The sequence below is a fragment of the Tympanuchus pallidicinctus genome, unplaced genomic scaffold, assembly GCF_026119805.1.
Source record: "Tympanuchus pallidicinctus isolate F22 unplaced genomic scaffold, pur_lepc_1.0 scaffold14, whole genome shotgun sequence".
NCBI lineage: Eukaryota > Metazoa > Chordata > Aves > Galliformes > Phasianidae > Tympanuchus > Tympanuchus pallidicinctus.
The window spans coordinates 2,866,659-2,891,888 of NW_026294659.1; the positions used below are offsets into that span (position 1 = coordinate 2,866,659).

The window sequence follows — 25,230 nt, forward strand, 5'->3', positions numbered from 1 at the left end:
TATAGGTATGCCTGCACCCTAAAGGAGGTGAAAGAGAAAAGAATGCTATGGAAGCCTTATGCTATATGCTTGGTCTCTTGAGAATCCTGCTCAGCAGTCGGATCTTTGCTCTTCCATATATCTTCAGAGTTTTCAGGCATTTTGATTAGCAAGTAAAAATGTACTCACTGCCTTACAACGTAACAAGCGGATGCCTTTTCATCATCAGGGAAAGAGAGATGTGCTCCCTGTTGTTTGAAGGCAACTATCAGAAAGGTGGCATCTCTGAAGATGTGTCTAAATTAGTTCGTTCAAGACTTTGCCAATTCCTACTACTCAGTAGCAATCCTGTTCCTCCATTAGGGGGTATTCAGTCTGATTTAAAGTTTATATGGACCCTCCCCTCCATACCCCCTGAAAAATATAAGTTTTTCTTATTCGCTTTGCACGGAGATACGTGTGCTGGAGAGCTTTCCTAGGCAGGGCTCATCCTCTGAGGCACAGATTGGTTGGGAAGAGATCTGTGACATTACCTCATGCTCTGCAATGCTCTTTTCTCAAGGCAAAAACATGTAGTTGGCAAAACATTGTTGGACTGGCACGAAAAGTGAACAGCTAGAATTGTGGTGGTCCCAAGGCAGAACCTGATCCTGTACAAAAGGAAACCAGCAGAGTATGAACAAACTTATCAGAGCATATCTGATGCTACGTGATTCTGCTGTTTTGCTCATGGAGTACTGTAGTCAAGAGTCCTATGAAAAGGCTGTGGACATGAAAGTCTCTGGGAAATGGCATCTCCAGTAGTGCTTCTCCATCATGTGACCTGCCATGGCAGAGGTGTGCTGGGAGAGAGAATAAGAGACATGAATGTTCTTGATATATTGCATTAAATATATTCACACTCTCGTTGCCTCTTAGTTTGTCTCTGGCACAAATGCTTTCCCTTGTTGCCAGACTCTTACAGTATTCTGTTAACTAATATAATAGTATATATAGCACTCGCAGAAGGCAGTAAGTCTTCCTCCTTTCCCTTGTTCCCTCTCTTCCCCCTTGGATGAAATAGAGGCATTTCTAGTATGTGTGTTACTAGAGGCTGTCAGATGCATGTTCATTAACACAGTATACTGTAAGAATTCAGGGCTATGTCTGAGTTTCAGGAGTAGTTGGTATCATCCAGAGGTGGAAAAGGTATGGCTGTCATAGCTCTCCAAAACTTATAATTTATAAATTATCACAATTGTAATATATATTATGTTTACATATTTATCTTCAAAGATAGGACAAATATTCTCTGTATGTATTTATTTATTCATTACTTCCTATGGCAGTATAGAATATTGTTAACTTTTCTCTTTACTTCTTCCATCCTGTTTCTGCAGGTCTTGATGATTGCTTGCAGCAATATATTAAGAATTTTGAGAGAGAGAAGATTAGTGGCGACCAGCTACTACGTATTACTCATCAAGAACTGGAAGATCTTGGAGTCACACGAATTGGCCATCAGGAACTTATCTTGGAAGCAGTAGACTTGCTCTGTGCACTGGTAAATTTCTTGGGGCAAAAGGGGAGGAAATGAATGGTGTTTTGCATATTTGCAGTTTGTGTATTCGAATTTCTAGTCCTAAAAAACATTTAAACAGGTGCTTTTCAATGTATGAACGGTTTAACATTTTAAACCAGAGTCAAGATAACAACATCTACTGCTAGGACAGTGCTTGTTAAATTTGCATCAGAGGTTTAAGACTTCCATATCTTTGTTTGTAGGAAAAAAGCCTACCTAAAATCACAATGAGACTAGACAGTGCTATGTTTGGAATGTAAAATAGTTAGAATGAGAGAAATCAGAATGTAATAATTGAGTGCCAGTTGCCCTTTAAAAACCAACCAACCAACAAACAAAAAAACCTCATGATATTAATCGCGGAATCACAGAATTGTAGGGGTTGGAAGGGACCTCCAGAGATCATCGAGTCCAACCCCCCTGCCAAAGCAGGTTCCCTACAGCAGGTCGCACAGGTAGGCATCCAGGCAGGTCTTGAACATCTCCAGAGAAGGAGACTCCACCACCTCCCTGGGCAGCCTGTTCCAGTGCTCCGTCACCTCACTGTAAAGAAGTTCCTCCGCACATTTGTGCAGAACTTCCTATGCTGCAGTTTCCGGCCGTTTCCCCTTGTCCTGTCTCCACTCACCACTGAAAAGAGACCGGCCTCGCCATTCTGCCCCCCACACCTCAGATATTTATAGACCTGGATCAGGTCCCCTCTGTCTTCCTTTCTCAAGGCTGAACAGACCCAGTTCACTCAGCCTTTCTTCATAGGAGAGATGCTCCAGGCCCTTCACCATCTTCGTGGCCCAACCATTAACCATGTTATTTAACCATGTCATATAACCATGTCATTTTTCACTGATCTTTTATGCACTCCCTCACTGTATAGTAAATTATTTTTTAGATGATTATTTAGCTGCTTGTATTTCACAGTAGAAAGGATGAGATACTGGAGTGGAAAAAAAAAAAAAGTAAATAATACATAAATCCTCAATGCAGAGGGATTTTGATAATGCTCTTTTCTGTAAGGTAACATCATGCAAAACTTTGATTATCCCCTCAGTGAGAGGTGTAGTGCTAACTTCACTGTTCTTATGAACTTCTGCATGATTGTAAAGATTGGGCACACTGTCTGCATTCGTTGCTGTAGAAAGAATTGTGAACAGCTCTGTTAAGATGTACTTGACTGCCTAAAATGGAGTTTTGTAGTTTCTAATGTGGATGATTTTTCCAAGCTTCAGCAGCAGCTTTAAGGAAGCCGAATCTCTGTAGAGGAAATCAAAGATGATACATGGAAAGGTTCCTTAAAAGGGCTTGTGGATTCTCAGTACTCAGCAGCTTTTCTGAATATGATACTATTGGATCTTTAGGATTGACAAAGATTGTACAGGCTTTGGATTTTCTTCTCTAGGGCATTATGTTGTGGAGTGGCTCCGTGTGATGTTAACTCCACCATTTTTAAGTGATGGAAAGTTGTAATCCAAATAAATAAATAATAAATAAATAAAAATTGCTATGGACATACAAGAAGACAGTCACAAAGTACAGACCGTGCAAAGAGAAACAAGAAAGGAAATACTGTAATTAACTGAGACAAAATCTAAGGTAGGGTGAACACTGAGGACAGTTCTTTCCAAGGGAGACAGATCGTGATTCTTTCAAATGTAACCTATTTTCACAGAATGAACCTTGTTTATTAGCTGAAATTTCCTTTTCCCCCTGGATATATAATTACAGATGTTATCATTAGACAAACAGACACATCTTGTATTTGTAGTTCCCTTTTATGAGACAGTAGTATGTAGAACTAAATTGTACATAAAATAAGGAATTTTTAATGAAAGCTTGCAATGCATCTTAAATTCATGCAAAAAGTCTCTACCTTCTCGGTCCATATGGCGTATAGTGTTGTCTGCTTTTCTGAGTTGGTTTTTAAAAAAAACTTTATCACTGAAACACAATAGCAAGCATTCAGATTTCAACTTCTAATTTAAGTGGAGGCTTTTGCAGTCTCACAATTGGCTGCTGATGGCTCCTCAGGGACAGAAAATGTGATTGTTATATTGATTTTAGTGGACTTAATTTAAATTTATTGTTCACCAATCGGATAAACCTCTTAGGAAATTTAATTCAGAGACAATCCTTTTGGCTATTCTGGTCTTATACTTGCAGGCTTTCTTTTTTTTTTTTTTTTTATTGCATCAATAAGTATCTGTCCTGGTTAGTGCTTGCCTGTTCTTCTGAATTAGCTTCTAATGTGGACTGTATGTTTATGAGAATGCTAAACCTATAAATCTTCAGCACAGGACAACTGCTTGTGCAGGTGGTCACTGTGCTGGGTTTTTGAAATGCAAGTTACCTGACTGTTTCTCCTGTTACACTGGAGTTTAACAGAGGATTCACAATAGAATTTGCCATGAGGCAAAGATTCGATCCAAGTGAATTAAGACCTAATTCGATGTTGGAAATGATCAATAGTACGATGGGATAGAAACAGTAATATTAATTTTGCCTTGCGAGCATAATCTCTGATTCTGAACTAATCGTGTCCAACAGATTGCTTTTGATTCTCCCCTCCATTCTCTCTGAGTTGGTGAACATCTAAAGAGGCTTTTTTTTTTTTTTTTTTCTCCCCCCAACTAAGAACAATTGAGGAGGACAGAACCACACCTCCTACCATTCCTGCTCCCACTCTATGGGAAGAGGTTTTTAAGACAGAGACACCATTGGTGAGGGAAGCTTCTGTGTCAGCTGATGTGCTTAGGAGATGCATCCTTCCTGTCCCTCTCCAAGGAGTTTTATGGAGAAGATTTCCTCTGACAATTTCTGCTCTATAGCTGTGGTTGTGGCAAATGGCAAACTGGCTGCTTGTGTTGCATGTCTGCAGTTTGTGGGGCAATGTTTTCTTTCTGGAGGAAAATGAAGGATCTGGTCAAGTATGTTTGGTGTGGGCCTGGGTCCTACTTGCCTCAGACAGGCTGTGGAATAGTACTAAAAAGACAAACTGCTGGCCACAGTAATAATTGGGAGCCACTTATCATAAAATCATAGAAGTACCAAGTTTGGAAAAGACCTTCAAGATCATCTAGCTCAACTGCCCATCTACCACCAATATTTCCCTTTTAAACTGTGTCCCTTAATACTACATCTAAATGTTTTTTTTGAACACCTCCAGGGATGATGACTCCACCACCTCCCTGGGCAGCCCATTCCAGTGCCTGACCACTCTTTCATAGAAGCTTTTCCTAATATCCAACTTGAACCTTCCCTGGCACAACTTGAAGCCATTCCCTCTTGTCCTGTTGCTCATTATGTGTGATTACTTTTGGTAGTGTTCTTTGAAGAATGTTCTTTTTTGACAGAAGTTGGTAGGTAGCTGTGGTTTCTCTCAGTATTCCCATCCTGTCATGAGCATTTGCAACAAAGGGATCCTCCAGTGTTTGTTAGCTGATAAGAGAACAAATGCTGGACTATGTCACCATCTCACTTGAGTCTCTCTTGGCTGACAATTGCCATACTGTGCTGTTGACGAGAGCAAATATCCTGGGGGTGAGATACACAGGTTTTCTTTTCCTGTGATACTACAGAGGAGAGAAAGACATGGCTCAGCTGCTACTGCTGTTACAGATCACACTTGCTAATAATATTGCATGCCTTCTCAGCTGAATGTGTCCCATGTAATTAATGTGTTTTGTATGTTTGCACTCTTCTATAGATTATCTTGCTTCCCCCGCCTTCTTTTTTTTTTTTTTAATTTAATAGAAAGTTTATGTCAGAAAGGGCAACTTGAATGAAACGTGCTCTGTGCTTAAAAGAAAGAAGGTCTGTGGTGGTATTTCATTGGTAGGAAGATGTTATGTGGTTTTTGGGTCAGACGTTGAGAAAATATCATGATGGAGCTGCTCCTGCAAGGTTACTCTATTTCTAGCAAGACACGTCTCTTCTCCCTCCCTTTTTGTTCAGTTAGACAGGAAATCCAGACCATACTGGTGACACCATTAGATTCCTGTTTGATGTGGATGTGCATGTTTATTCACATGACAAAATCTCAAAAAAATATTTGACATCTCAGAAATTTGTAAACTAATAAACTCCATACCAAATGTGAAGATTCAGGATAAATTGCAATGAATTAGCTGTTATGCTATGTTTCCTGTGATTTTGGTTGATGAAGAAGATGCAAATAGTTTCATTTGATTATAAAAATTTTCATTTTTAAAAATGAGGCCATATTTAAAAATATGATGTGAAGAAAAGTCTGCTTAGAGAACTTCACAAATGACTTCTGAACTATTTAAAATTTTCTTTAAACAAAAGAAATTAGTAAAGTCCTGTGAGTTTGCAAAAATATTTTTCAGAAAGCCTGAATTTATGTATTAAGTAAGATATTCTTACTTAAAAGGAAAACAAAATGGTTTTGCTTTATACAGGATATTGGTTTTAGTTCTCATTTCATACTGGTTACTGAAATCGGTTGTGACTTCACAGGAAGTCATTACACACTGGATATTTCAGTCTGTAAATAGGAGAGATTGCAGCGGATGAAACAGCAATGTTACTTGGCAGAGACTTGTCATTTACCACTAATACAAAACGTTTAAGTGCAAATGAATGTGAAAAATAGATCTACTTCACCCCCTGAGTGATTCAGTTTTTTTGTAAGAATTATGTCCTTTATCTTAATATCATCTTCTTGCCATTTCTCACACAAAAATCCTTTCCTTTGCCCTTATCACTAGCCAAATCTTAGAGCTACTTTGTCAGTAATAGTGAGTATTAGACTTAAACCCTGTAGTGCTAAATGAGGAATGCTTCATTCCAGAATAGAAGCTTGTTTATACTGTAGTTAGGATTTATTGTTAATATTCTGCATGCTCACGGCAGAAGAATTGCCCTTTTTTTTCTCTTGCCCTTTGCAAGTTAAAGTTCTACTTATCTATCCGCTGCTGCCTTGTCTTCAGCCTGAAATAACGTACTATGAAGAAGGAAATTCTCAATCAAAGGTCCATAACCAGATCAATAAAACTAATGAGTTAAAGGCTGTCTGATAGCTGATATTTGTAGCTGTTAGTAAATCTTTTGTGCAGAACTGCAGTAAACCCTGTGGCATGCCAAAGGCAGTAAATATGTCCATATGCAAGGAATGAATGTCCTTCCTCTGATCTGTGTTTGGGTTATTCTGAATTTTAGGCAAGTGCAAAATAGATGCCTTGGTTAAAAGCAGGCCTGTTGAAAAAGACTGATCTTATTTCCTTAGCTGTTTAAGAATTTGGAACTGCATGTAACTGAATACGTAAGTGTTATTTTGAATTCTAGAGAAGTAAGAGGACCTGGCTGACTAAGGACAAAATTACATGAGAAAGTTGGAATACAAAGAAAACATAATGGACACTTGGTCTTGCAGAATCTGCTGATTGAATAAGAGTAAGGAGCATAGTTACATAATTGCTCTATTAGTGCTACAAAGCATAACTAGGGCTTGGCTTTTTGATGTGTTACTTGATTGTGCTGTGGAAAAAGAACTGCTTTTTTTCTTTTTTCTTTTTTCTTTTTTTTTTTCTGGAAATACGATGATAGTTATTATTAAAATTTCCTGGGTTCTCATGCACCTGACTTTTTTTTTTTTTTTTTTTTTTTTCCTGACTGCAAACACTTAGGACACATATTTGTATTCTTTGAAACCATTTGTCTTTTAATCAGTATATATTTAATAGCTGCAGTATATAATGTCATTTGAATGTTCTGGCTTCGTTTCCTTATGTATTTGTTTTCTACTTATGAAATCTGTATGGACTGTGCATTGTCCCATATGTCAGTGCTATTCCAAGGAGGGACAACCTTAGGGTTGGCATTTCATGATTCTGGAAGAAAGGTTGTTAGAAATATATGTAGAAATGCTGTAGGCAGAGCTGATGAGGTACAAAGTTACATAAGGCACCATCCATATGACAAGCTGTGTTCTCAGTCGTTCACAACTTTGATCTTGTAAACTGCCTCATAATTTGTGGGATGTGTTTAGCCAAATGCTTTCGAGAATGAGGTTCAGAAGGGGATGGATTTTACTTAGTTTAAAAACAACTTTGAAGGAGAAGATTAGAATTTTTCATGGGAAAATTTTAGCACCCCAAATTCTGAGCCATGGCTTTGAAATGGCTGCCATGTGCCATGGTATCCCTGTGATGCAGTTTTGATTATTATTGAGATTTTGATTATTATTAAGAACTTCTGCAGGCTTCCTAGGAATAGAGGACTGTGAACTTTGTCATTTCCAGTTTGCTTGTTTAAAAGCAATGAATATTACATGCAGACATGTGTCTCAATAATTAAATTTGGAAGATGAGAGCTCTGAAAAATAGTGAGGAACAAATGTAAACTTGCCTATGTTATCTTAACTCCACTTCTATAGCCTTATGCTATTTTTACCTGCAACTTCTGCATCAGTCTGTGAATAAGGGGGGGAAAAATTGTGTTAGAAATAAAACTTGAATTCATCCTTGTGATTGCTGTCCAAACTAATTGAAGACACCAAGCATAATTGAGATGTTTTATTTCCTAACACATATATTATAGAGTATACAGCAACCTAGACTGTAATATTTGTCTTTTCAGGAGATTGCAACTTTGTTCTCCTTCTTTAAAAAATAATGCTTATTGTTCTGTGGCAAATATTTGTCACCATAATCCTTTACCTTCTGTAGTTTGTACAGTAAGAGCAGCCTTTCTCCAAGGGGGCAGCAGAGCTGATTGAAGTAAGCACTGGTGTCTGCTGTGCTCGTCTTCTTTTCCTTTTGTCCCAGTTAATCAGTGTTGCAGTAGTAGCCTTGGTTCCCATCTTGCGTCAATTCAGTGAGAATCAACACTGGTCACGTAATGCCTTGCACTCCATATGGCTTCCAGCAGCTTTCTGGGCTGAAAGAGAAGAACCAGCTATTTAAAGAGAGGGGCAGAGAGAACCATATGCTCATTTTTCTCTCTTGGATTGTTTGTGGGAATCATATGATGTTCTTGAACGTAATGTGGCCTTTGTGTATATGGATATGTAGGTTTTTGTGGATTCATAAAAAGTTCCGATCAGGACACATGTTGTAAGAGATTTTTGGATTTGGTAGTTGGAGTGTGAGTATGTCTATATAGTATATTGTGATGAATTCAGACATGGAATTCTCTTGATACTTGAACTTGACATTTTTATGTCTTTGTGTTGCACTGCAACAGTGGTGGCATACTCTGAAGTGTGTCAGCAGCCTCTAGTCACCATGTCTGAGCCAGCAGAAATTGTTAGCACTGTATGAGATAGAAATGCTCTCCTTTCTAACCAGTATTAGCAATATGAGATGTACTTACCTGCTATAAAGGCTTAAGTGAATTTAATGAAAGAAGAAATTGAGCTCTGATCTGATATTTTTATTTTTTAGTTATTTATCAAACTTGCCCCCAAAAGTTCATTTCACTTCCAAAGTTTAGTAACTTAACTCTCTTTCTAGCCTGTGATGCTGATGAAAGGATGGATGGGCAGAGAGAGAGGGCTAGGCTGGCTTTCCCCACCAATAAAAAATCAAAATTAATCACTAGTTACGCTGCTGCTTGTCAGCATGCAAAGAAAAGAGCTACAATTCATCACTACCATGTGAATCCACAGAAAAGTAATTAGTAGGTAAAATGCCTATTAATAGTTCTCACCACCTTTCTCTCAAACACCTGCTGACAAGCTATTTCACTTAAGCTTCATCAAGTTCTTGTTTTGTGATTGTGAGAAAAGATGCCATTAGAGCCATTTCTGTTCAGGTGTGGTGTCTCTGAAGAGACTCTTCCTTTGTGGCTCCTCATTGAGAAAGCAGATGTATAGATTTGCCTTACTGCTAGTAATCTCTACAAGCACACAGATTGCTTTATGCTTCTTTCAATGACTATAAGTTTATCTTGGCTAATGACACTATAACTTGCGTTAGTGTGGGCTAAATACAGAGTAGGGAAAAACAAAAGAATTGTCATCTTTGCCTGCAATTATCTTTTTACGTTGCTTAGAGATAAACACTGTATGTCTACAAGTAGCATATTATTAATAGTATTTAATTGCATATAAAGTATGACCGAACTTGGCAGTAATTATTTGAACAACCTTTTCCCCAGTATTGAAACACATGACACATTGGATTTTTTTATTTTTATTAATATTATTTTTTTTTAATGAGGACGGGAAATATTAGTGATATATCAAGTGGGGATTTTGTTAGCTTGGCTGCTGTTCTAGGAGCCTTCTAATTGAAGGCTTCTTTAAACAGAGCTGCCCAAAAATATGTAGCTTGCTCCAAAAGTAATGCCTCTACGGAAACTACCAGAACTACAAGGAGAACAATAACTCTATTTGGTAAAGCAAATTTTCACGTAAAGAACGCCTGAACGCCTTTTTTTTTTTCTTCTTCTTCTTTTTTTTTCTTTTTTTTACATAGTCACCACCATTAGCTATGTACTTTCACAAGCAATGAATGAGAGTCTGCATGTTGAGCTTATAAAAATTTGCACTAGCGGAGGTGATCTGCTGTTGCTACTGCTGAAACACCACCTGCTGATTCACTGTGCTTGCAGCCACTGTTGGGTTTCTATCAGCATTATGCAAGTGTCAGTGTCAGCGGGTACAATCTTTTCTGCATGGAGGAATTCAGTTCCACTTCTTTTCTTCATCTGTACTTCCATGTCAGATGTGATTGTGTCAGACTGCCTCTCTGCTGCCTTCTGTCATGCAGCAACACAATATAGCATAATATTGTTTGGAAGATTCAGCCTCTTCTTGCCATACCACCAACACCTGCCTCTGACATGGGCCAACATATTAAAATAGGAGGCTTTACTTTCAGAGCAGCCGTTGTATTACTCTGCATGAAATTTATATCTGTTTTACACCCCTGCCTATATCTGTCTCATACTGCAGGTGGAGGCTGTGCCAAAACCAGCACCATTCCTAATGAATGATTAAATTGAATGCAGCTTAGATACCAACTGAACCCCTCTGTTTTTTGCAGTAAGAAAACATGAAGTATTGGTGAATGTATCTGGACACAGACTTTGTGGTCATTAACATTGTCCCTTCATTTCCATGTATCTGAGTGTGAAAAAAGATGTCTCAAAAAGGAAAGAGAATATATTTGTACGTAGTCATCACTCGAAACATCAATGAGACTACTAAGCTTTTATAGGAGCTGCTTTTCTAAAGAAGCATATATGCAAATGTGTCCTGTTATTCTGTCACAGAATACTTTTTTGACTGTCTTGCTCACTGTTTTAGTTTTACTGATGATGATTTTCTTTCTGCTGGGACTAGAGGCCTGGGTGTTTTTGACCTGAGCTTCTGCTGCAGTAGGCACAGCCCATCATTGCTGGGTGCTACCCACTGCTCGCCTCTCTGAACTGGCAAGGTGCAGGTCAGGCAGAAGAGAGGAGGATGGAGGAAAAAAGAGGTGAAGTAATTCAGGGCTGTCAAGGGAGAGCTTCAGGTTGAAGCCTGGGCCTTGGCATGGACATCCATCTGTGGCGTAGGCATCCATCTGTGGGCCCTGTGCCCAGCTTTGGCTCGGGATCAGTGCACCCTTGGTTGGCGTGGCTTGTGGCAGCCCTTCCAGCACTTTCCCCTGGATTACAGAAGGAATAGTGCCACGGGATTAGGAAACTTGAAATACAGGCCCTGTTGTGAAAGCTACAGTAATACTGAGGCACCTGGAGTGTGACAAGAGTTAGAGGTGCTGTGTGACAGAACTCAAGTTGCTGAGGGTGAATGTGAGCACAGTATTTGGATAACCACTGGCTTCCCACTGACAAACACCTTAATTAAGAAATTCTGCTTTTCTGTGCATCAGAAAGAAGGAAATTTCATGAGGAGACCTATGACAGGGCTGTAGCTTGCAGTCATTCCTCTCAGTGTTTGGGAATGTGAGCATGACTGTAAATACATGTTGTCTTGTGGTAGGCTTGCTTTTCTGAGTTTGCTCAAGAAAGGTGATTTGTAAGAAACTTTCCTTGACATATTTTTTGTACAGAGTAGACTTAATTTATTTTCTGATTAATTACTTCACCCAAACAAGCTAGATGCTCAAGAAGAAGGGAAATTAAAAAAAACTTGTTCTATTTATTGTTGTTCCAGCTTATTCCTGAGCCCTACATTTTCATCAAGCTCTTTCAACCACAGCAACCACAGAAAACTGCAGGAAAAACAAATTTGTTTTTATTTGATGTTTATCTCTTTAATTTGGGCGGATTTAATAAGTTATTAATTACGAGCCGCTTAACTGCACAACAAAGTATCTTTTACTTTTCTTTCCTAATCTATTGTTTTCATCTTGTAAATTTTTAATTTATGGCCTAATTCTATCTGTTGTATAATTGCTATAGAATATTTAAAGTCATTGCCCAAATGCACCGACTGTCTAATTGGAAACTGAATGAGGTGGCAACGGACAGTGCCTACGCAGAAACTGTGCAGTTATAAACATTCCCACAAAGCCATTTGTTAGCTAAAATACGATGTTCTCAGATATTGCTGTAGAGATTTTTAAAATGCAATCTTAGCATATGCTTGTTTCCCTCTTAAGCTGAGTCCCAAAGTGGGAAAAATGACTGACATTGTAGTGACTCCTTATTAAGTGTGTTCAATTTACAGGTATGAAAGGATGTGGGTGGGAGATACATCCAAGCCATATTCTGAAGTCTCTGTTTTCCGCAGTATTTCAGCATTGTCCTGGGATTAGGACTGTGGAAGGGTTAGGGGCTCTGTGTTTACTGGGTCTTATGACAATGTAATCTTCCTGGAGTCCCTATATAATTAAAGAGTAGATAAGTTGATTTAGTAAATGGTGTGGATTAGGAGAATGACAACTGCTGGAAATAATCTTTTTTTTAATTTTTTTTTTCCTACAGACAAGAGAGGAAAAAAAAATCCTTGCCTGTAGGAAAAAAAAATAAAAATCACAGTAATAAGCTTCAGTAGTCTTAGACTGGAATTGGTAAACACATCCCTTCTCATAGACAGATTAGTATGGTGACCAAACCAGGGAGTCTGGGATGAGAGAGAGGGAGTGTTGTTAGGAAATGTGGGTTTTTTTGTGTATAGCTGAGGCAGTTTTTTTGCATCCTGTTTCATCCACCTTGGTTAGTAGCAAGTAGCTCTTACCTCAGATGAAATTGTAGCCATGCCACATCATAACCCTGTGATGTATTTTAGGCAAGGAGAACTTTTAGCAGTCCCATCTCTTGTGGTAATGATAAGCTCAAGTCTCCACAGTTGCATATTTATTTAAAATAGGAAGAAAAGATCTCTTTTTAAATAATGCTAGTACTCTTTGCATTTGTGAGGAAAACATCTATTTTAGAATTATCAAATTGCTTCTGTTTCTGTAATAAATTGTAATAGAACATTAAATTAGGATATTCTCTAGTGCCATTTCAGTGCATTTGAAGGATTTTCAAGTAGTATTTGTTAATATTTCTGCAAAATTGTTTTTGTATCTGCTGCATAGTAGTGGACTGTAATTTCAGCTTAAGGAGCTGTGTCTTAAGTGGAAGCAAAGTTTACAGCTCTAAATGGGCAAGACAGACTTTGAGCAAAGTAGCACTGTGTTTTTTGGTCTGTGATTATGCTGGTCTTCTGCTGCTAACAAGAATTAAAAAAAAAGATAATAAACATGCTTCCAATAAAAGCAATCTGATATTACACTGTGTTCATACTGTTTGCTTTTGCTAATTGCAAGCCCTCTTTTCTTACATGGTCTTAGGAATCAGTGAGACTGAAGGCAGAAGGGGCTGCTCTGTAACTGTCAGATTTACTGAGAGAACTACTGGGTCTACTGCTTGGAAAATCAATTCTCCAGACTAGAAAGAGATTTTTTTTTCTTAGCTTACTTAAACCATCTAAAAGATCACTCATAATTCTGTTCTTCTTTTGTTCTATTTTTATGCACTTTAGAAACAGAACATGCCATACATTTAAAATCTAATGAGTGGGTGTATTTATACCTTAATTATTGGGAATGGTTAAGTTTTGAAGGAGATCAGTCTTGCTGTTCTCAGTACTTCATGTTCAGTAGCACGGCTAAGTTTCTTTTTCTGTTTTTTTTTTTTTTTTTTTTTCTATTTTAATTTCAGAACTATGGTTTGGAAACAGAAAATCTGAAAACTCTTTCACACAAACTGAATGCATCTGCCAAAAATCTGCAGAACTTCATCACTGGGAGGAGGAGAAGTGGTCACTATGATGGAAGGACCAGCCGCAAATTACCAAATGATTTTCTGACATCAGTAGTGGATCTCATTGGAGCTGCTAAAAGTCTCCTGGCTTGGTTGGACAGGTAAAATATCCCATATGTGTCACAGGTAACCAGTTCATGGACATGCTGAAAACCCAGCCTCTTTAAAAAACATAACATAGACATTTACACAGTAGCAGAATCCACTCACAAATTCTAAGAAGAACTTTGTGGCAGTTTTTTTTTCCTTGTTATTTAACTGTCAGTACATGATTCTGATAACATTACAATACTTCCAAATTCCCTGCAATCCTACACATTTCTGGAAATACAGTATAGCACCATGCTGACATGATTAGGACTTTTGCATATTTTGTTAAGAATATAGAATAATACATTGACCTGCATAAATCAAATTCTTTGCTCTGACAAAATCAAACTGACGAAACTGTAGTCATACGTTTCATAATGTATGTGTAAATATAGACTTTTACTGTGTGTGTGTGTGGTCTTGCAGTTTATGTTAGTTGTGTTTTTAATTACTATTGGTGCTTTTTTTTTTTTTTTTTTTTTTTTTTTTTAACTGCAGTGAAATACCTCAGAACTGTAGATGCAGCTGGAATGGGCTTATATTCTTGTTTTATTAGCTAGAAAATATGTGAGAGCAGGGTTAACTGCTCTCCTTTAGTATACCTGCATTGATAATTTTCTAGTGATAGAAATAGTCATAAGCGGGTATTTAAGATGATCATGTAAACTCCTGAAGTGGTTGAAATGAGTCTCCCTGTCTTTATGAGAATGCATCACAGTGCATTTTTATCATGAAAAATAAAATGCTTACCCTGATTTGCAAGATGTGCCTTTAGTGAGTATCTAATTATTTTTTTTTTTACCCAGCAGCTGAAGTTTTTTCAGAGTACGAGTTCTGTGTAGTTCTTAGAATCCAATGGAGCTGTTTTGGTTTACTTCTCTGGGTTTTGCTGTGTTGTATCTAATTGATAGCTCCTGTCTCATAATTGATTTCCCTATGAAAGGGTAAGGTGAAACAGGAATCTCTTCCATTTCCTAACTGAAATTTAAACTCTTTTATTCAGTAGACTCCAACTACCAGAGTTTCTACCTTCCTTTCTAGCCTTCCTTTAGATTTCAAAATTGAAGATGTGCTCCTGCGTTTCTACCTGGGCACATAACATTAGATATGCAGAGAAATGATTAAGCGTTGTGGGAAGAGTTAGGTACTGGAAGTTGAAGAATTGGGAATTTGTTTTTAGCTTTACCTCTAACTTATTGCTTTGACCTGGAAGACCTGTAGTCCTCGTGTTGTTTGTTTTTTTTCCTGCAAACAATTTTTGGCAGAGAATAGCGTATCATTCTGAGTTTTAAAACAGAAGGAATAGTATGAAATCATGTTCTGCATAAGCACATCAGTGTTTGGGACTTTGTTCCATTTAGAAAAGACCTTGATTGTTTTCTCATCTAAATTGTGGACAATGGATAAAGAATTGAAAATAATATTTTGCATTCAATAGTCTGAAATTAAAAAGTAGATTTTCATGTATATTTAACACTGGAAAAAAGTTATTGTTCTGCCAACTAGTTTGTTTTTTTCTGGAAGGCTGATCAAATAACAGTAAAATTTAAAAAAAAAAAAAAAAAAATTGCTTGCATCTGAGTGCTAATGTGTGAATGTATTCCTGTAAACTGGTTAGTTGTAGTGTTGGTGAAGAAAGATCTCTGAAATGTTTTGGTTTTTTTTAAGTGTATGTGAATCTTACTCTCAAATGAATTGCAAAATGACTTATGCATTTATCTGAAGCTGATCAAACCAAGGAGTTCCAAGAAATTAAAAATTAAGGCAGCAATGGTGAAAGCTTTTAGCAATGTTGTGTTTAGCGTGCAAATGAGGCTTCCTTGAAGCAATGTATTAATTTTATTCAGATTTCTGAGAAAGTGCCTCTAATGTTCTGCGTAGCCTAAACATGTAGTGCTGCCAAATGTTTTCTGTAACATTTTAAGTCGATTCTGATTTATGAGAATGTGAAGCTTTCTTGTTTAGGTTTGTTCTTCCTTTTTTGTGAAATCCCCAAGCTGGAGTGAGAGCAGGCCAATGAATTTATCTTTCTCAGGAAGATGGAACATCTGAAGTACAACAGCAGTCTGCTAATTACATTTTTTTCTGAGCAGATGTTGGGGCCACTAGGGGGAGATAGTAAGATTTTAGATATTAAATATCTGAAGTCAGGGACGTAGATTTAATTTCATTCTGCACAGCTATTGCTATAAAATCTGGGCCAAATCTGAATTCTTTTGGTTGGTGCCTAACACCAGTTCCGTCTGTAGGGTATGAGATGGAAGAGAAAACCATTTGGAGGTATAAATTAGTTATTAGGGTTATCCACTCTATAGTAACATCCATTCTCCACTCTATAGTAACATCCATTCTCCATTGTCCCTGTGTCGATTTGCCTCACAGGTCACACAGGGAAAATGCAGCCAGCAGCAGCTTCACACTGCCTAGAAATGCAATGATGAGGTTTTTTTATGCGGGGGGAATGATGATGATAGCATATGAATCCTGCTTTGCCAGCTGCTCAAGCAAGCCCTCCCTTTATGATGTTTCCATAGGATGTTCGCTGCTTATAATGGCCATGATACATGAGGCCAGGTACAATTATCAAACAGACTGTAGAAGTTGTGATTTGCTGAATTACTTTCACTGTGGCTCTTATAGTGGCACGGTATGGAGCTGATCTAAGAATGCTCTTTGTTCCAGACCTCTGCTTGTAGCAGCTGTACTTTCAGATGTATGTCACAGATAGAGGTTTTTACTGGAAATTAAGATAGCTTTTACTGCTGAGATTTTAAGGTCTTCAAGATTAATTTCACTAAGGAACTGGAAATTTCAGCAGAGAATTCTAGCTGTTTTCAAAGGAGGTTGGCTGAGAATTTTTAGGGGCATGAAATGACTCCCTAGTAATTATGTTCTGCAAAGAAATTGTCATCACACAAATAGATTATGTCCTTAAGCTTTTTAGACTCATTTCAATTTCCCTTTACTCTCTCAAAGCACAAAATCTTCAAAAAAATATTTTGTCTTAATAATTTTTATTTTATGCTCCTTCCCTAATCTTCAATTTTTTTGCAAACCATCTGAGTGCTTAGATTTGAGCTTCCTTGAAAATCTTGAGAGTCTTTTCTGAAAGCATGATGTATTTCCACTTGACACACAACTTAGCTCTTAAGCTGATGGAAATACATACTCTACACTGTAGCAACAAACTATTTGTCTGCTGTTCTGAATGACTTGGCGTCTAAATGTCTCTGCTGTGAAGTGATACTTCTAAGGAATTAGATAATAATGAGAGAAGCTGTCCAGGCGATCCAGACTTCAAGCTAGATGATAGTTATTATTTTCAGTCTTTGTTCCTGTAGTTCTTGTATCTTGTAATCTTTGAAATAGTAATTGATGCTATCGTTCTGAATCTTTTCTTTGGTGTACTGGGTTCCTGGAAATTCTTCTGCATTTTACAAGGTTCATGCACTTCAGCCTGAAGAGGTTGAAACCTCAGTGCTTTCTATACAATATACTTTATTTGCTGAGATTATGTTCAACAGTTACCGTGAATATGTTTCTTTGTATCTTCTGAATAACGGTGCACGTAATATTACCTTCAAAGTTGGGCAACTTACTTCTCTGCAAATTGATTATTTGATATAAATGCAAGAGGAAGATGAGTACTGTTAAGCAACTGAAAAATAAACTGAATAAATAGTTAAAGAAAATCATTAGAAAACATGAAGGAAAAACGCAATTGAAAAATGCATTCAAGTTATCTAAAAATAAGAATTGAGGTAGAAGTTGTAGGTCCCTCAAGCCAAACTTAAACTTAAGTTATGCCATAGAAAGAAAATCTTTAATGTATGATTAAAGTAGAATTACTGTTGTGAGTCCATTACTGTGGATTCAAAGCATGAATAAACCAATTTTATGGTTTAAAGCTATCTCTAGCCTCATAGAAGTGTATTTTTCTGTACAGTACTGTGTCCAGTGGTACCTGTGCAATTAAACAGAAATTAGACATATTTATTTATTTCAATCCCAGGTAACGTTTTATTCTTATGCACCTACAGTCCTACATAAAACCACTTTTACGAGTGTTGCTTTGTGTGTGCATCTGTGTTCACTGCCTCTGTGAAATTTCTAAATTATGTGCCATTCATTTGAGGCTTTATTGAACTGAAAGCACTATGAATTCACTCTATGTTGATAATCAAGCTACTTTTTTTTTTTGTGTTTCACTTGCGTCTTCAGTGACAACAGTGAAAACTTCAAAGCTTTTGTCCAGAGGAAAGTATGAAATGAAAACTAGTGATACAGTGTTTCCAGAAAACTATCCTGAGGTTTTTTGAGTTTGGAGTTTAGTGCAGCTTATAAGTACGTTTATGATTAAGACTGAGCTCTTGTGCTGTTCTCACATCTCATTTGTTTTCTAAAAAGTTAAGAAAATATAATCGACTACTAGGAAGTTTTGCATGTGGTATTGTGTTATAGATTTTCATGGTCATGGATTAGGATTTGCCAGAGAACACTGGACTTTTTTTTTTTTTTTTTTTTTTTTTTAATTGTACTTTTTGACTCAGCTGTCTGTTAGGGCAGCTATTTGGTGTGACTTTCACAGCAGTGTTCTTGTACCCCTTGTTTTTCACCCTGGCATATATCCCCATAAAATCTTAAACTGCTGCTATGGTTTAGGCTGAAGTCGAAGTAATAGGAGCAAAGATATCTTGTGGAAATAGCTTTCGAGTTCCAGTCTTTCAGAGTTGTGGCTGGAGAAAAATTGGCAGGCTGACAAATATGCACGAGTTTGATTAATTTACCATTGCTATCTCTGGTCTGATACGTGAGCAAAACAGCACATGAATGAACAAAAAGTCCTACTGCAAATAGAAATTGTTGGTCCTATAAAAGAGGCAGGTCAAATTGCTGAGAGAAGTAACAAAATGTAAAATTTCAGAATAAAAGACATTCCTGATATCTTAGATCAGCTTTTGTGGGCAGTCACGGAATGATGAGGTATAATTCTTTTACTCTGAACCCCAGGTTAGTAAGTTGTGCTAATATTTAGCAAAGCATTTGTATGTATACGGCAGTCCTGTTAAGGTAGGCTCTAATCTGTGCCTGAAGTTATGGACATTTGGGTGCTTCAGTGCATAAGTCTGGATAGCAGAACAGACTGAGCCTGTTCACTGATTCTTTGTTATGCACAGAGTATAGCCTGCAATTACGTAGATGCTCTTGTTTACATATGAATAATTCTAGGTGGTCACCTTCAGCACACTCTTTTAATATGCTTTGCATGAAAGTACTGTGCTAGGAGAATGCATTTCCCACTCATATATGACTCTCCCTCTTTTCACCATGGTGACACAGTGCATGCATTTTCTTACACTGTAGGTGAAATGTGTCTTGTTGGATTTCTTTGTCTCATTGTTCTCAGTGAATGAGCCTCATTTATGTTTATTGTGTGACTCTTCTGTAATTGTAAGTAAAGAGGACTATTTATTGGGAGAATTAGGCTTGAATGTTTGCAAGCATCTAACTTCTTACTTACAAAAGCTGTTACTAGTTTGAGGCCTCCTCTTTAAGGGACTCAATATGGTACTGTTAGCTGTGCTTGATTATTACTTGACAAGGTAGATCTGGTTTGTGCAAGGATGGCACTGGGAAAACAAATGAAAACCCAAATAAAGAGAAACCACATTTCAGTGATTCACCCCACAAATAATGCACTTTCTGTCAAGTGGCTTTCAGTCTACAACACATGAATAGTATATATGAAGTCTAGCCTGGTGCAGGTTCACAATGTGGGTACACATAGTGGAAGAATTAAGAGGCTCCCTCATCACTAGCATGCATGGTCACGAAACATGCATGTGCTGTAGCATTATGAAGGCGTTTCATGTGCGTGTGGCAAAAAGGAAAAGATCTGTGAGAGTTTTTGAGGGAAGAAATAATGAATTTTTAAGAGGAACTGAGAAGAGGGTTCAATGAATATGGAAACGTATATGGAAAAGATTTTGAAAAGCCTGTGAGAAACAAGGTAGTGAAAGGCAAAGGATCATGCCACAGCAGGAAGTGGGACAGCATATAGCCTTTATACCAGGATAGTTTTTAGTTCTTATTTAATTTAAAGAATGCTAAATTGAACAAAATGCATGTTGAATATTGTAGTTATTCACAGGGAATTTGCTTCTATGTAATCATATGAAGTACCTGAGAATTGAAGGTCCAAGAGACTCAAAAGACTTTTGAAAGAAAATAATCAAATCTAGAGGTTGATGGAAATGGTTCAGACCATTTAAGAAATACATATATATTTTTAAAGTGGAGATAAGTGGTCTGATTAAACAAGGAATTCCTCTAACTTGGTACGTTTTTAAAGTCTTGAGAAGGAAGGTGCTGGAGTAGCCAATTGAAAAGGTGTATGTAGGATTTATCTTCACTTCTGTTTGACCTGTCAATAATTCTGTACTGTATTGAAACAATGCATTTTAAAATCAGATATTAATGAAGAGGAGTTTTTGGTGTTTCACCGTGTATCTATTATGAAATCAGCGATTCCATAATGACTTTTCTATTGATGTTTATGTTGAAACTGCTTTGTTATATCAAATCTTGCTGGACTTTCATGGTTGAAATTGAGGTTCAGAATGTATTACCAAAATAAGTATCCTTTGACAGTAAATATACTTGGAGAGGCTTTTGTTTTTGCTACTATCCTAGTTGCCTACTGCAGTAGTCCATGTGTGTGCTGATTACCTCCAGTGAAGTGGACTGAACTGGGGAGAGGGTGAAGAGGGAATTTCAATTTTAGTGGTCCAATTTGTAGCAATTTCCCATAGAAGCATTGGCAGAGACTGCCATGTGAGAATCAGTTTATTAGCTACAGAGAACTACAGAAGAGGTAGCTTGAGGACTGCTTACCTCTTCCATAGGAAACAAGGACCTGTCATCTTATCCTTCCAAGTAATTAATCAGTTCTCAAAATATTTTAATAAGGATTATGTTTCTTAGGAAGCTTCTCCCTTCTGCTGCCACCCATGTGTCACTTCTTTCCATGCTGTTTTCAGTAAATCTTCACTGTGTAAACCTCAGTGTAATAAAAATGAGTAATGTCTCAGTCTCTTTGCCTCCTCTTTAAAATTTATTTGGGGCATTTCTAACGTTCTTCACTAAGAGCAATGATGGTAAAAATGTCATTATTTTCCTCATGAACCATGAAACCAACTAAATTGTAAAAGTATGAGAGAATATCATACAGTTTTAGAAGCCAAAGCCTACCATGCGATTTTGTTTAGAGCAGTGCTGGAGGCTTTGAAATGTCAAATAGATTCCAGTTGTGTAATTTGAGGATCAAATTGTATTAACATCCATACTTAAAGTAAAAGAATGCCATTTGCTGGTTTGATTTCATTCATTTTAAGTAAAAATGAGTTCATAAGTTAACATGACCTTTTTAAAGGTTTCAGGTAGATATAAAACCTCGACAGCCACAATTTTAAAAGGGGAAAAAGGGTGTTTTTGTACATTTTGGCTAATGCACTATTTTTTTTTATTTTTTTTTAAAACACGATGATCATTCATAACCAAGAAATACAGTCAGCTTTCATCCTTTAATAAGCTCTCATATCAACTGAACTTCAGTAATACTCTGTAACTGTAGGTAAACCTGCTATGTAGTTTGTATGTACTGTACAGTTTAAAACTTGCATTTTCAATTTTGATTACAGCTCTGTGTCAAATGGCTTTTGTCAGGCACCTTTCAGAACTTATCTACATGCTACGTACCAAGATTCTACTGTCTGCTTGCTTATATGGTTCTTAAACTCTGCCAGACTTCTTATTTCTGTAATTTTATTTTTAAATTCCCTAGAAAATAAAGGTAGAAAAAAAAAATTTTTGTTGTATAATGTATTACATCAAATTAAAGCTACTTGTCTTGAGTATGCGCCTCAGAGTTCATGTCATTTTTTGAACCATCAGGGCAGGATTTAAAATTCTGGAGAAGAAAGAGAGCACTAGAACAAGATAAAATTCACATGGGCTTGTTGGCAAAATCTGCCTGTACTAAAAGTTCAGTAACTTTGCACACACAAAAAAATTTTAGAAAACTACTAACAATCAGTAGAACTGTATCCATAGTTCTCATTTAGACATGCTTATAGCAGAGTTCTTTGTACTGGCAACTTGTCTTTAGGTTTAGATTAGGAAGTTAGGAGCTCTTTATGAATATAAATGCTCCCAGATTTTGTGACAACTGGGAAAGGACAAGTGATCCAGATTATTTAAAAGCCTCTTCTCTTCAAATAGTTGATCTATATACTGCATGATCTGTTGTTAATTTATTCAGACATTATATTCCACACAGTACTTTGCCACCTTTTTGTTTGTTTGTTTGTTTTAAATGTTTGAAGCAAGTGTATTATGGAGAAATGTCATCTTTGTGATGGTAATAATGTCTGTAAAAGCCTCATTTGCAACACTGATGGAGTAGAACTGTTCACTTGCAGAAAATTCCAGCCCTGCCTAGTTTGACTGCTTCTTGAGTACACAGAATAGATCAAGTTGTGTTTATATTTTAAGACAGATTTGTAACACAGAAATCAGAGGACTGCCAGCCTCACTAACCAAATATGTTTTAGCAGTGCCTCCAGAAAATAAGCAAGCTTCTAGACAAGGTAGATAATCATTTAAAGCATTCTGACATGACGTTTATGGTGTAGGATGCATGTAGGTGACTTCTTTAAGTGCTGGATTACATTTTTCATTTCACCAATCACTTCTGACTGTGGTACAGTGTGGGGAGATGTTAAGCTGTGCCTCCAGTTTAGCCTTTGTAACTGTTTTTGAGTGTTGATTCATCTCTGGCTCTAAATGGCATTCTCATTTGGATAAAACTTTTGCTTCTTTTGAGTTCCTCCAGTAATTATATTAGACATCAGACATGATTCCGGAAATTGCAGTGAGTCAGTGAAATACTTTCCTGGTGCAATTCATATCTGTGCACCATCCATATCAGAGGTGAAAATGGCACTTTAGTAATGGCGTTCCCAAACAACTGCCGAAGGCAATGTGGGATGTTTTTTCTAGGGGTGTGAAAGTAGTTCAGGAATGCGCTGAAAGGCTATGAGAAATTATGCTTCTATAAATGAAGCTTCTTAAGGAAGAAAAAACAAGGAGAGTTGAACATTTTCCGTGGATATGTATCCTGCAATTTACAATTTTAATAATAGATTTTAGTATTATCCATGCTTTTAATATCACTAGAAAAGAAATGCATTAAAAAAGTCCTATGGGCGCTAAGTTCATTGTGAGCCACTGAAACAAGTGGATATATGACAGCGTCATTGAGCATTTTTTTTTCCTTCTTTCTTTTTAGATCACCTTTTGCTGCTGTGACAGATTACTCTGTAACAAGAAATAACGTAATACAACTCTGTCTGGAGCTGACAACAATTGTACAACAGGTATGCGAGCATCTACTTAGAAATTTAATCTTTTGTAATAGTAAATGGCCATTACCTTGTGCACACTGTCATGTATTATTCTTTGTCTATATTATTGTCTAACAATAAGAAGGAAATACTTGTGCTTTGTAAATTCTCTATAAAAATTCCACTTCCTGATTTTATAGTAGTAGTTTGGGCATCCTTCATGTCCTCCCTGCCTATCTCAGTAGTGAAATTCATCTTGGGTTGAATAACATTACTATAAATTTGTATAGTCAAATAGTAGTATACTTGAAAGTATACTTGATAGTTTGTATGCTTGAAATCTTGTATTTTGTCTTGAGATTTTCATTAACTATCTGGTTGACATGGTGTGCATGTATGTGTGGAGGAGCTTTGTTATGTGCTCCTTCATGCAGCTCATATCATCTACACACCTGTAAAGATAACATGTCCCTGTTAGGCTAGAATAAAGAATGCACTTCTGCGCATGCTTTAAGAAATACAGAAGCTAACACTGAGAAACACTTTCGTAATGGGCTTCATTTTGGAGTACATTTTAGAGAACCTACTACATCCTTTTTTTTCTTCTCACTAATGTGCTTTAGAACTGTCCCTGTCTTTGCTGGGAAGTGAAAAGTCTCCTTTGCTGAGAGTTCGTTCTGATGTTGATGCTAAATGCTGGAAGAATAACCTGGAAAATTAAACTAGTTCTGTTCAGTCAAGCATCATCCTGTACTCTGATGCAAGTATTTTTGAGGTTACAACTCATCTGTCTACTATTGATAACTGTGGAGGGATGTGGTACTATCTTATATCATTGTTTTCCTAGTTTTTTGGTGTTCTATTTCATAGAATCATGAAGGTTGGGAAAGACCCACTAGGATTATCTACAGCAACTATTTCTAGCAGAACAAGGAATGTTTATTGGACCCTCCTTATTATCCTCCTTCAGCTGAGATTGTGACGCAGCTTGTTGGCTTCGTATTCCATTTCTCTAGACAAATGTCAGGATAAATTCTTCTCTGTTGGCTGCTGCAGGGGCAGGTCGCAGCCATCTGTTGTGAACTGCTGGCCTTCCCTCTGTATGCATATCCACTTGCTTTGGGCTGCAGTTCAGTGCTGGAACAGGCAGTGCTTGAGAGGAAGAAGAGAGATGCATGCAGTGCAACAGTGCCCATCATGCAGAGGGATGAGACTTGGCTCTCCTGGTGGTTCAGCAAGAGTATGAGGGAAGCGCCAATGCCAATATGGAGAATTTTGCAGAAGTGAGTGCACTTAAGAAACTGGAGATTATAAAAGTAGGAGAGGGTGGGCTGGGTAGGACTAAGAGTGCTAGGGAGAATTTTTTTTCTAGTTGTTAGAAGTATCGGTCTATTGTCACTCAATTGGTCTATGCTGAAGATCTCTATGTCCCCTTAGTGTGAGTTTGTTTGATGACACTACTCTCCCTTTTATAAAAACAATGTGTTTTTCTCTGATGCTTTGATAAATACATACAATACCAAATATTAGTTGGGTTTGCTTCCTCTCTGATTTAGAGAAGAGTAGTGTTGCTAGTCCTCTGTGCTCAAATTTGGAATTTTTTTTTTTTAGTTTTATTTTTTCCTTCAAATATGATTGATGTTTTTTTGGTGTGCAAAACGGAATGTGGTCTGCTCTCTCCCCACAGATCACATTAGCAAGGGTGCATGTTGGTGCCTGGGAAAGAGACAAGGGGGGGTGTCTTGCTAGTCTTGTGCTTTTAGCCATTTTGCAATCAATGCCAGACTTCTCTTCTTCATTCTGTCTCAAACTGCAACAGAGATGCCAGCAGCAATGGCTGTGGAAGAAGACCACAGGCCTTTGTTTGTGGATGGCTATTTATGGAATCATATCACAGGATGGTTTGGGTTGGGAGAGACCTCAAGGATCACCAAGTACCAATTTCTCTGCTGTACGTAGGGTTGCCAGATTCTAGGT

General features: G+C 37.3%; 1 protein-coding gene across 6 annotated transcripts in view; it reads left to right on the forward strand.

Moving 5' to 3' along the window:
• The window catches only part of CNKSR2 (connector enhancer of kinase suppressor of Ras 2), a 204,265-nt gene that overhangs the window by 32,548 nt on the left and 146,487 nt on the right, over nt 1-25,230 (forward strand). For all 6 annotated transcript variants that reach the window (XM_052673741.1, XM_052673742.1, XM_052673737.1 and 3 more), the window contains exons 2-4: nt 1,359-1,522; nt 13,658-13,860; nt 23,199-23,286. In XM_052673741.1, coding sequence (XP_052529701.1) covers nt 1,359-1,522; nt 13,658-13,860; nt 23,199-23,286 — 455 coding nt within the window. The remainder of the gene's footprint in view (nt 1-1,358; nt 1,523-13,657; nt 13,861-23,198; nt 23,287-25,230) is intronic.